General features: G+C 35.2%; 1 protein-coding gene across 3 annotated transcripts in view; it reads left to right on the top strand.

Annotated features, from left to right (window-relative positions):
• Positions 1 to 11856, top strand: part of kiz (kizuna centrosomal protein) — a 38281-nt gene that overhangs the window by 12088 nt on the left and 14337 nt on the right. For all 3 annotated transcript variants that reach the window (XM_073812342.1, XM_073812341.1, XM_073812340.1), the window contains exons 6-9: positions 4 to 232; positions 5080 to 5199; positions 7051 to 7218; positions 8158 to 8308. In XM_073812342.1, coding sequence (XP_073668443.1) covers positions 4 to 232; positions 5080 to 5199; positions 7051 to 7218; positions 8158 to 8308 — 668 coding nt within the window. The remainder of the gene's footprint in view (positions 1 to 3; positions 233 to 5079; positions 5200 to 7050; positions 7219 to 8157; positions 8309 to 11856) is intronic.

Below are 11856 nucleotides of genomic sequence, written 5' to 3'. Positions count from 1 at the left end.
CAGATCTCGCTAAAAGCAGACATCCCAGCATTCCCAGTCCAGCTGTTGAAAGTAGACCAGATCCCTCAGTGCATAAAGAGAGTGATATTTCAGTTTTATCATCTGAAAGGTACCAGAGGGATCACACCTTAAGAGATGATACAGTTAACAGGGATAGTGCATTACTTATTCAAAGCAACAATGGCACACAGGAGCAGTTTGGAAGACCTGATCCTCTCGAACCTTCCGAAAGGTACTGTATTGCTTCAGTTTTTAGTTTTTTTTCTGTCCAAAAGTAATCAGGAATCACATAAACAGCCTAACAATACTGTTTAAAGTCAGTGTAAAGGATGGGCATCGGAAACATTTATGTGGGCTAAGCCCGACCACATTTAATATCACACTTTACACAGACTAATACACTAAATCCAGATACAAACTTAATGACTAGCTGAAACATCCTAGACTAAACCCAAGTACAGATATACACTACACAAATTTATATGTTAACAGCAACAATCTGAGCACAACTGGAACAGATTTGGTCCAACTGGGTATGGTCGTTAAGACCAAATGACATTCCTAATCGGTCTGACAGTCATTAAATGTGTCCCTGGTTTATGAGAGAGATTAATGTGATAAATCTACAATGCATTCAGCTGCTATTAATTTTTAGGTTTATTACGTTAAACCATTTTAATGGAGTTAAATGCTATGAGAATATTGTTTGTGCCTGCATACTTTATATTTTACAATATATGGTCACGCCTTACAATAAGGTAGGCTTTGTTGACATAGTAAATGCATTAGTTAAAATCGACTAGCAGTAAGCAAAACTTTATGCATTTAATCTTTGTTAATGTTAGTTCATTGTGCATTAACTAATGTAGGACTTTTGATTTAAAAAATGCATTAGCAATAGCAAGAGCTAAAAATAACATCAACTGAGATTAATAAATACTGTAAAGGTATTGTTCTTTTTGGGTTATTCATTAACTAATGATAACAAATACAACCTTATTTTAAAGTGTTAACAAATCTATACTCATTAAGTTTACTGTAATAAATTAGTAAAAATAAATACTATAAATGCTAAAAAAAACTATAAATACAAAAAATAGAAATGCTACAACATGATACAATACAAAATACATATTATAAATGTCTAACTAGATTTTGTCATAAATATATTTTTGAATTTCTTACATATATATATTTTAACTTTATTTGATCCTTACTTTTTTGTTTTAAATTGTTTATATGTGCATTTATCCCAGTATTTTCATGTATTTCATGCCTGTATAACTTATTTAAATTTTCTTACAGTTTATTTATTTAAAAAAAACATCTGTATATATTTTCTTCTTTTCTGTGTGCAACATGAAAATGATAGAGGCGGTCCTTGCATAGCTCCAATTCACAATAGCCTACAGGATTATTCTATTATTTGCAGAAAGCAGCCCAGATCATTATTACAACTATTTCAAAGTTAATATTTCCTAAGGAATTAGGGTAGAAACTGTCCCCTAGATGCCATCATCATAGAATTTGACTTGATGAATTGATTTTATTTTCTACAGGTTTAGTCAAATCAGTTCTGTAATCAATAAAGAAAGCTAATGATGTTTATTCGTGATACAACAGCAGGATTTCTACTAAAGGAAATATAACTGCAAGGTTTTTATCTGTCTATGGTTTTGTTGGGAGGGGAAGCGTGTACATGGCTGTTCAGATATAATGAACTAGCATCCTGCTTACTCAGTGGGGCTCAGATGTGGCTTTGGGACGTCTTGTACTGAAGGCTCAGACCCCGAATCCAATATTATTGTCCTAATCCCAGATAATGCTATAACAGAGCAATTTTCTACACGGGAGATTTGACCAATCCCAGTAGACTCGGCTCCATAGCGTGTTCTGAGGAGTAAAAGTGTGGGCATCACTAGGATGCTGCGGGAATTGTACTTCTTTTTTTTGTATTGTAAGACCTTTACATTTTAAAGGGGCCATGGCATGAAAATCTGACTTTTTCCATGTTTTAGTGCTATTATTGGGTCCCCAGTGCTTCTATCAACCTAGAAAATGTGAAAAAGATCAACCCAGTAACTTAGTTTTGGTAAACCATTCTCTACAAGCACATGAAAAAATAGGTTGTTGAAATTTGGCTCTCCTTATGATGTCATAAGGAGCTCTTATTATAATAATACCATCCCTTAATCTGCACTATCCAACCACAGCACTGCAATTTAATGCAGAGAGAAAGAGAGAGAGAGATAAAAATAATTCACAGCACAATTGAGTTTCAATTGCAAACCACCATCATTGTGATCAATGTTTGCACTTCATCCGCTCATTTGCATTTTAAAGGACACACCCACAACGGCGCATTTTTGCACACACCTACAAAGTGTCAATTTTAACATGCTATAATAAATTATCTATATGGTATTTTGAGTTAAAACTTCACATATGTGCTCTGGGGACACCAAAGATTTATTTGACATCTTAAAAAAGTCTTGTGACATGGCCCCTTTAATAACTTTGGAATAAAACCAGACACTTTGGCATAGAAAACATAACGTGGTTGTGTAAATGAATGGGTTTGTAGTGACCTTTCTGATATTTTTCCTCTTCACTGATGTTTGCTGTTAAACATGTATTTGAGAATGAGTTTGTTGCCTTGCAAAGGGGTCAGGGTGATAACAAAGCTCTTATAACATTATTGTGCGTGAAAGCGAGAAAAGGAGAAACTGTTTGTCTCAATCTTAGCAGTTAGTAAATACTGTTATGTGCATGATGCGAAATGTGGAGTCAAGGCCGTCATGTGCACAGGTGTATAAAGGAGTGCGTATCGTTGTATTCTTTTAAGCATTCCCTTCAAGAAGCTGTCCTCTCAGGCTCTCGTATGATGGCACGAGGTTGTGTTTTCAAAGATCTTGATGTGCTTCAGTTGATCTTTCCACTAACCCATTGTGGTTGTGTCTTTTGTAAAAGAAAAGATCATCAGTTAAATAGCATGTAATGGATCCAGTGTGAAGACCTTTCAAGTATGATGCCGAATTTGTAATGAATCTGCGTCCTTACCTATTTATTCTTTCTCTAACACATTTGTAGCTCAATATGAGTCTGAGCTATTCAGAAACAGAATTTAAAAGAAAGATGTGATGTGTTTATTTCTAAGGTAGACCAGATTATACGCTAGGCTAGAGGAAGCATAATTGCTCATATGGAGAAAACAAATCGGTGAAATATAGAGAAGATGCACCTCATAAATAGTCTCGAGAGCAAACACCTGTAGATGTTGCCAATAATACTCCATAATCAGGTGCTGTTTGGGTGTGTTTGGTGTTTTGAAGAGCCCCGGTGAATAAACTGGAGGGGAAGATGATGACGGAGCCATGGGGAGGGGGTTGGCTGTTTTAGTCGCTGTAAAGAGGACTTTGCCCAGATGGATTGTGCTCGACAGAATGTCATGGATATAATTCACACCGGCAGCTTAATCAGGGTGTTTCCAGGAAACAACCTGCCAAAGAGAGGCAGCGATTGTTTGGTGGCCCCTGACCCCGGAGCCCATTATAGATTGTCATAAATTCTTTTTTCCATTTTATGTTGTGGGGGTTTTGGGATTTGCAGACCGAGTCTGGTTTTGTACAAGTTTTTCTATAAGGGTCACCAAGTGCCTAATACATCAGTATGAGAAAGATATAAATCACTAAAAATGAGACAAACAATATTTCGCATTTCTACAGCCCCTCTGTGCTAAGAAAGGTCTCATTTTACACCAGAAAAGGGCAGCAAGGTCACAAATGCTTTGAGTATTTTTACATTTTATTTATGAACACAATAGGTGTTTACCATCCTAAAAGGGATAGTTTACCCAAAAATAAAAATTCTGTCATCATTTATTCACTCTTATGTTGTTACAAACCTGTATAATTTTCTTTTCTTTTGATTAACATGAAGGAAGATATCTTCAGTTATGTTTCTAACCAAACCGATCAGAGGCCCTATTGACTTCCATAGTATTCTTTTTTCCTATGTGGAAGTCAATGGGGCCTCTGATCACTTATATTAAAATATCTTCCTTCATGTTTATCAGAACAAGAAATGTATACAGGTTTGTAACAATATGAGAGTGAGTAAATAATGACAGAAGTTTTTTTGGGGGGAGTGAACTATCCCTTTAACTCTTTCCCTGCCAGCGTTTAAAAAAAAGTTGCCGGCCAGCACCAGCATTTTTTATGATTTTTACAAAAGTTTAATGCCTTACAGAAATGTTTCTCCTTTAAATATATAAACATACAATATATCAAATGAAAGAACAGATCCTCTGCTTTAAAAAAAAAAGGTTTCATCCTACCTTCATTTATCCTCTTTTTATCACCTCTCAAATATGGGTAGGTTTCTTCAAAAATACAAAATTTTGAGATAATTGCATTTTTGTAAATGACTTTTGTTAGAGATCAGATTTAGAGCGATGATCAAAAAATACACAGAGTTCTTCCTGTTTGCCCTGAGGGGTTGCTTCTGGGTTTTATAAGTTGTGTAAGAGCGCCACCTGGCTCTAATAGCAAAAATAAGGATTGCTGCAAAAACTCGTCATTGGCAGGGAAGCGTTTTCTCTTAATTAACGAGTTAACTTGTCAATGGTAGGGAAAGAGTTAAAGTCAACACAAAATTATAAGGTACTTTCTTAATAAACATACCTAATCTGAATCATTGGTGCACATTATTGCACATGAAGTACAATTGTTTGTAAATGTAGGTTTTTTTGCATGTTGGCCCTGTTTATACTTGTGTACATGTGTTTTATTGATCAGATCTGATTTCTTACACTTGGTCACAGAAATGTGTCCCAGCAAAGCAATTTTTTTTCTAATTGTCTGCTCTTGAAATGTGTCTTTATCATCTCCTAAACCCGATATCTCTGATAACTACCTGATCAGAGAAAATGCATGCACGTGACTAATTTAACAACGAAATAATAATTGCACTTAAAAACATGTAAGAGGAAAGCCTACTTATGATGATACCGTGCTAAATACACTTTACCCAATTAAAATATTTGGTTTGAACAATATTTTATTTTGTGAATTTCCCCAGGCTCTCCTTGGAAGGATTGTGTAATCTTCTAGACAGCATTGAGCGACGTCTCGCTGCTAAAGATATGAGCATCTACCAGAGCTGCACAGTCAGTGAACAGAAACTCAGAGATGTTATCAGGTCAGACAGATACAATGTTTTCTTCTCTTGTTCAAATCGGCATCCTCTCATGATGCCGTAGTGTTCACAGATTCAAAGGAAATTGCATAATCCTGCCTTTAAGTGCTCTCATTATAAATTAAGTACCATTAGTTTGGCACCAACAACACATAGCAATAAATCATCTTGGTTTCTAAGGGGTTCTGAATTACAGATCATTGTTATACTAACTAATTGTTGTTGTTCAGTTATCAAAATGCTGTTTAAAAGAAAACATTTCAAATTGATTTATGTGCCAATGTATGTGCTCTGTTTAAAATGTGTGTAGAATAAATGGACACTTTACCCAAAAGTAAGTATTTACTGATAACTGTGGTTCTTTGTGAATCATGTAATTCAAGGTGCTGTCAAAAAAGCAGAAATGTAAAAAAGCATTATTAATTATCATAAATGAATAATTCACAGCTGTGGCTTCTAACAATATTGAGTGAATCGATTGGCCTGTGCAAGAAACTTTAATAATACTCCCAACATTATTTAATCCATAGCCTCATCAGGAAAGTTTGGAGCGGTGGGGTCTTCTTATGTTGTTTGTTGGTGATTGTCAAACCAGTTTCTGAGGCATTATTGCCACCAACTGAAGTGTGTAGCGACTAGGGATGCCGCAAATTGTATTGGACGATCACAACATTAAATGACTCGATCGGTACTTGCTAAATTTGCAGATCTCATGAACCGATCTTTGATTTTTCCTTTTGTCATCATAGGGCTCCTGAATGCAGTTGCAATTGGAGACCATTTGTATGCAGTGCGAGCTTTTTACAACCCATTGCTTATGTGCGACCATAGATATGTACACTAGATGTCGCCTTGGCTACGGCAGTTCATTGGACCGAATGTGTCAAACAGAGCCGCCATCTTGAAACAGGGGAATCCCGCATCAGCGTCATTGTAGGCAATGGTGTAACGGAAATAAAATCACCATAAATCGTCATGAACGCGATTTTCTTGGTTTTCTTTTGGTTCGTTTCAACAGTCAGACATGTATTTAGCATTTAGTACAGGAAAAAATTAAAGTTTTGATTTTATGAAAATGTACTTTTTCTAACTGTAATGCATAGTGCTAGTAGCCCTTACATCCATGCGCAGCACAAAAGTCCGGCATCGTTCATGGATTCGAAGTACAGGCGGAGATAGCAGCTTTACCTAGATACTTCCTATGACAAGACCCCTGTTCTAAGATGGCGGCGGTTTTGACGCATGCTCAGAGCCCCAGGGTGACATCTAGTGTATATATCTATGATGTGCGACCTGCAAATTTGGATTTTATGAGGATCCTAACAGCCCCATGCGTCTTCACATCCCCATCAAACAGTGTATACAACACTATCGCGGACATTGCATCTTCATGCCGAAAATGTATGATTTGCATGACAGTTTAAACTTTCATTTTCTTCACAGCTGCAAAATCACACGTGAATTGCAGCCTGTATATATCATTAGACGACAAAGCTTGTTTCGATATTGACCTTTTCCTATGCATTGATGCAGTTTTTATTGCACAGACAAGGCGTCAGTGGTGGGCTTTCCATCTAAACGTGAATCAAATCTTTTCAAAATTTGCAAACAAAAAACAAACAAATGCGAATTAGGTGCGTTTCCATCAAATTGTTCCAGCGAATTACTTCAAAATACAAATAAAATCAGGGTGAAGGAAACTCAGCTAGTGTATTGTCATTGTTCTTCTTAAGAAAAACAGCAATTTTTATGTTCAGGTGAAAATATTTTTGTGTTCAATATTATACATTTAATGTAATGCTTATGTAACGTTTATGTGGTAAGTATTTCTTGTATGTGTATTGCGTTTTTCAGTAAATGCAGTGAATGTGGCCATCTGGATGATGTGGACCTGCAGGCGTGTGGAGCTGTGATTCTGCAGCAGTTACCCCTGCTGTGCAGTAATCTGCCTCAGGGATGCTTACTATCTAGTGATCTAATCAACACTCACTGGTCATCAGCTTCTAAGCCAGACCAGATCAGGTATAGTCTGAACTCTAGAGGCATAAGCTTTTTTACCTGCTGTGTGAAGTATGACTCTCATTTTCTTAGGGCTGCAGTCAGTAACTTTTGCCTCTTTATCACAATGTCAGTTTAACCCTTTTCACACAGACATTACAGAAAATGCATCCGGGATTTGTCCGGGATCGTTTGACTTTTGGTTCATTCACACTGCCAATGATTTGGTGGAATCATAAAGATCCTGCACTTGATAGGTTTTTTCTCTGCAGCGTCTGAAGTTTGCTTATTATCCGTTATTTCTTTCTCCAGAAACCACTAGCATTCATTTTTGTTTATGATAGGATTATAAAGGAGTGCGTGACGCGCCGTTCTGTCATGCTGGTGAATGATTTCAGCTTCAGACTGGATATTTGACGAGCTTCCTGATTTCTGTTTCAGTACAGTTTGCAGACATTTCTCATCGTAAATGTTAATCTGCATGTAAACCCCTCGTTTTAAAGAGCTGAACCATAACTTCATGTTGCGATGACAGGCGCATCCTCACTACAGCACGCCCCTTATGGCGTGCTCAAAAATGTATTTATTATTAGCAATATGTGTTGCTAAGGACTTCATGTGAACAACTTTCTCTTTTTTGGCCCGCAGATTCCTGATTTTCAAATAGTTGTATCTCGACCAAATATTGTCTAATCCTAACATACCATACATCAATGAAAATCTTATTAATTCAGGCTTGTTCAGGGTCACAGTAAAACAGTTAATAGTAAAATATTTGTTTTCTAATTTCACACATTTTTTTTTATATATAGCATAAGAAAATCTTTGAATGACTTGCTTGTTTGATTGTAATTATTTGCATGCAGATTATTTGATGGTTTACAATAATTTCGGTCTACTTGGCAATGCTTTTGTTTTTCTGGTTATGATATGGCTTTTAAAGACAAGTGCTTTTATGTGTAGATCGTATCTCTCAGGTGAAGTTGCTTCGCTGTGGGATCGCTGTTTCAAACACATGCTTCATCTCCAGCAGAAGGAAGTTCTGAGCACAGATTTCACAGTTCAGATCTTTACTCCACTGCTGGTGCTCAACAACGCCACCTACACTGACAAGGTATCACTGTCTCCTGCAACCTGCTCACCAAGTCCTTCCAGTACAGAAAGTTTTAGTGCATGGTCAGTAAAGGTCCTCTAAGGAGAATTTGACATTTGCGACCCTGAACCACAAAACTTTAACTTTCTTAAGTCGTACAGGTATATTTATAGCAATAGATTGTATGGGTCAAAATGATTGATTTTTATTTAATGGCAAAAATCATTAGAATATTAAGTAAAGATCATGTTCCATAATGATATTTTGTAAATTTCATACCGTAAAAATATAAAAACGAGTGGATGCAGTTGCTAAGGACTTCATTTGACAACTTTGAATGCGATTCTTTTAATTTTTTCCACCCCAGATTCCAGATTTTCAAATATTTGTATCTCGGCCAAATACTGTCCTATCCTAACAAATGAAAAGCTTATTCAACTTTCAGATGATGTATAAATCGTAATTTTTATAAAATGTACCCTAACAATTGGTTTTGTGGTCCAGGGTCACATATAATCTTTTGATTTTCAAGTATTGACTAAATAAAAACAATATAGCTGCCATTCTTCAAAGGGTTAAAAAAAATTGTTCTTTGGAACCAAAACAGAGATTTTTTTTTTAACTGACCACCTCTTCTCAAGCTCAAAAGAACCCTAAAGACTTTCATACAAAAATGGATTATATTTAAGTTTGTTTTTTCCTAAACACATTCGTATTGACACTTGAAACTTACAGCACAGGTCACATGGAATTAGTTTGTATAGCTTGTGCATACTTTTAACCTAATGATTTGAACAATACAATCACAAGATTTTCATTTTTATCCCTTTAACTGCGTTATCAGAAATAGATATTAGTTGTTGATCAAAATCATTTAAAACTCAAAGCTTTTCATGAATGCACCATACTAAATTCCACAAACATTGCTCTGATGGTTATTTTAAGACATTTGACAGGTCAGGTGTGCATTTTGCAGAAAAATAATCAACACCCGTGAAACATTTCTCAACCAATTAGAATTAATTATTCAATAGGTCCATGGTTTAAAGTGGGATATTGCACCATTTTTTTAAAAATAATGGCTCAAATTTCCAGTTCAAGGGTATGAACTGGAAATCTACGTCACAAACCCTGAAACTGCCAATAAAGATTTTATGGTTCATGCAAGTGTTCATAAAAATGCTCTTGTGTGCAGGTAATAGCGTATTTGAAGGCATTATTATTTAGGAATATGGAATAATTATGAGGAAAAATATTTGCACAGTATGTAGCACCTGGCCCAGTAAAATGACCTCCTCTTGTAAAAGTGCATGGACCTTGAAAAGAGACTCTTTTCTATTTGCAGCCCTGCCATAAATTCCAGCTTTATAAAGCACGCAACTTTTCTGTTCAAATGAGGTCATAAATGTTTTGAAAAAAGACTGTATTTTGCCTCGTGTCAGATTGTCAGAATAAAGATTGTCCTTGTCATTAGAGTTTCTCTAAGACACCTTCAAAACTGTACTCCACAATGTTACAAACCAATAGTTGCTTTACTTTGCATGTGGCACAATAGATATGATGCGGACAAAGTATCAGAAATACACATGAAAACTACATAACATACATGCTAATAAGCTGAATTCTGATTTGATGATACAATCTGATCTGAAATGTTGATTTGAAGTGTCTGGGTTTTATTATCTTAATTGATTCAGTAATATTAATATTGAGGAACAGCAGCTGGAGTTAAATAAAGAGACTGATTTAAATACATTCGATTTTTTCCCATTGCTCATTGTTTGTGGTATCATCCCTCTCATCTTGTGTTACTTTTTGTAATGAGATAAGAGGATGAGATTATCTAAATGAAATCAGATTACTTGAAATCATAGAGAGAGTGGCATCAGTAAGGGCTTTTTTACTTTTTCTATTTCTTCCACTTATTTTAAGAAGTATAATAAAGTATTATAAAACAAGCTCATTACTTATAAGTGCTATTTAACAAATAATAAAGACATTTGAAATAGCAGGAGAATAATAATTGAAAAATAATTGCTATAATAAAACTGCATTGTCAGAACATGCAACCTCAGAGAAACACAAAGAAATAAAACAATCATTGACAATTGTCTATAGCAGGGCTAGTCAACTGGCGGCCCGCGGGCCAAATGCGGACCTCCAATCATTTTTATCCGGCCTGCCGGTCATCTTTGTTCTGATTTATAATCAGCGTGGTTACTTTAAAGCTGCCTTTCCACTGTACATGACAAATGGCGGCTGATAAACTGGAAGGAGAGTTGGAAAATCTGCAGGTGCATAATTTTCAGATCCAATTTGAGCTTTGGATGCTTAAAAAAAACTTTTGGGACTACACTGCATGTTACACGCCGACCAGAAGTAATACTGTAAAATACTGTGTGCAAAGTGAAAATTATTAATCCTTTTTTGTTTAACTTTATCAGAAACACTTGAATCCTTAAAAAATTATTGATTAGTGATAAGTAAATTATTAATAGTGCTGGGCATATATTAAGTTAGATTTATTGCATACAAAATATTTTTATTTTTTTGCATAATATTTGAGTGTGTGCTGTGTGTAATACATTCATGTATGCATTTAAACATTTTACGTGTGTGTGTGTGTGTGTGTGTGTGTGTGTGTGTGTGTGTGTGTGTATACATATATAATATTTTTGTATATTATATATTATATATAAACAAAGCAAAAAATGAATATATAAATAAAAATGTTCTGAAATGCATATATATGTGTGTGTTTAAATACATAATAATTACACACAGTACACACACATATATTATGCAAAAATGCACTTTTATTTTGTATGCGATTAATCTAGACTAATCTATGCACTAATTAATCTACCAGCACTAATTATTAACTATAAATATACACGTAGATTAAAGGCTCTTGTGCTGGAACCAGATTCTCTCCCATATTGACAAGGATTTATTGAACTGAAATTTCATTACGACGGCCACTAGGGGGCGAACACTGACAGTCGCATCCGAATGTAGTGTACAATAGAAAGGCAGTTTAGCCTTTATATCTTTAAAATAAAAAAAAGAAAACATGAAGTGCAATTTTAGTCATTAGGAGAAGACTGACTATATATTGTGAATAATTGAAATGTAACGATTTTTTTTTTATAAGTTAAACAGTTGTTATAAACAAAAGAAGTTTAAGAGCTCTGCATAATGCTATACAAAAATACATGTGTTGATTATTTGGCTTAATGTCAAACTGCAGTTGTTTTTAAAATATAAAAGATTTCAGTAATTAAAAGGCAAAATACTGGATACAAGAAGGGTGCATCTTTTTTCAGGGTTCCCAAGGGTCCTTGAAATCCTTGAAAGTTTGTGAATCTGGGGGTAAAATTTCAAGGCCCAGGGAAGTTTTTGAAAATATACAGGTCATTGAAAGTGCTTGAATCTATTTTATGCAAGAAAATCCATATTACTCCCTGTGTAGTGTAGGATAATATCATAAAAATTCTAGACTTTTAAGCACACGTGCTAAACTGTTCGCTTTAAATGCTTATATCTTCTGTATGCGAATGTTGATTCAT

The sequence above is a fragment of the Paramisgurnus dabryanus genome, chromosome 17, assembly GCF_030506205.2.
Source record: "Paramisgurnus dabryanus chromosome 17, PD_genome_1.1, whole genome shotgun sequence".
In the NCBI taxonomy this organism is placed as follows: Eukaryota; Metazoa; Chordata; class Actinopteri; order Cypriniformes; family Cobitidae; genus Paramisgurnus; species Paramisgurnus dabryanus.
This window is presented reverse-complemented; position numbering and strand designations above follow the sequence as displayed.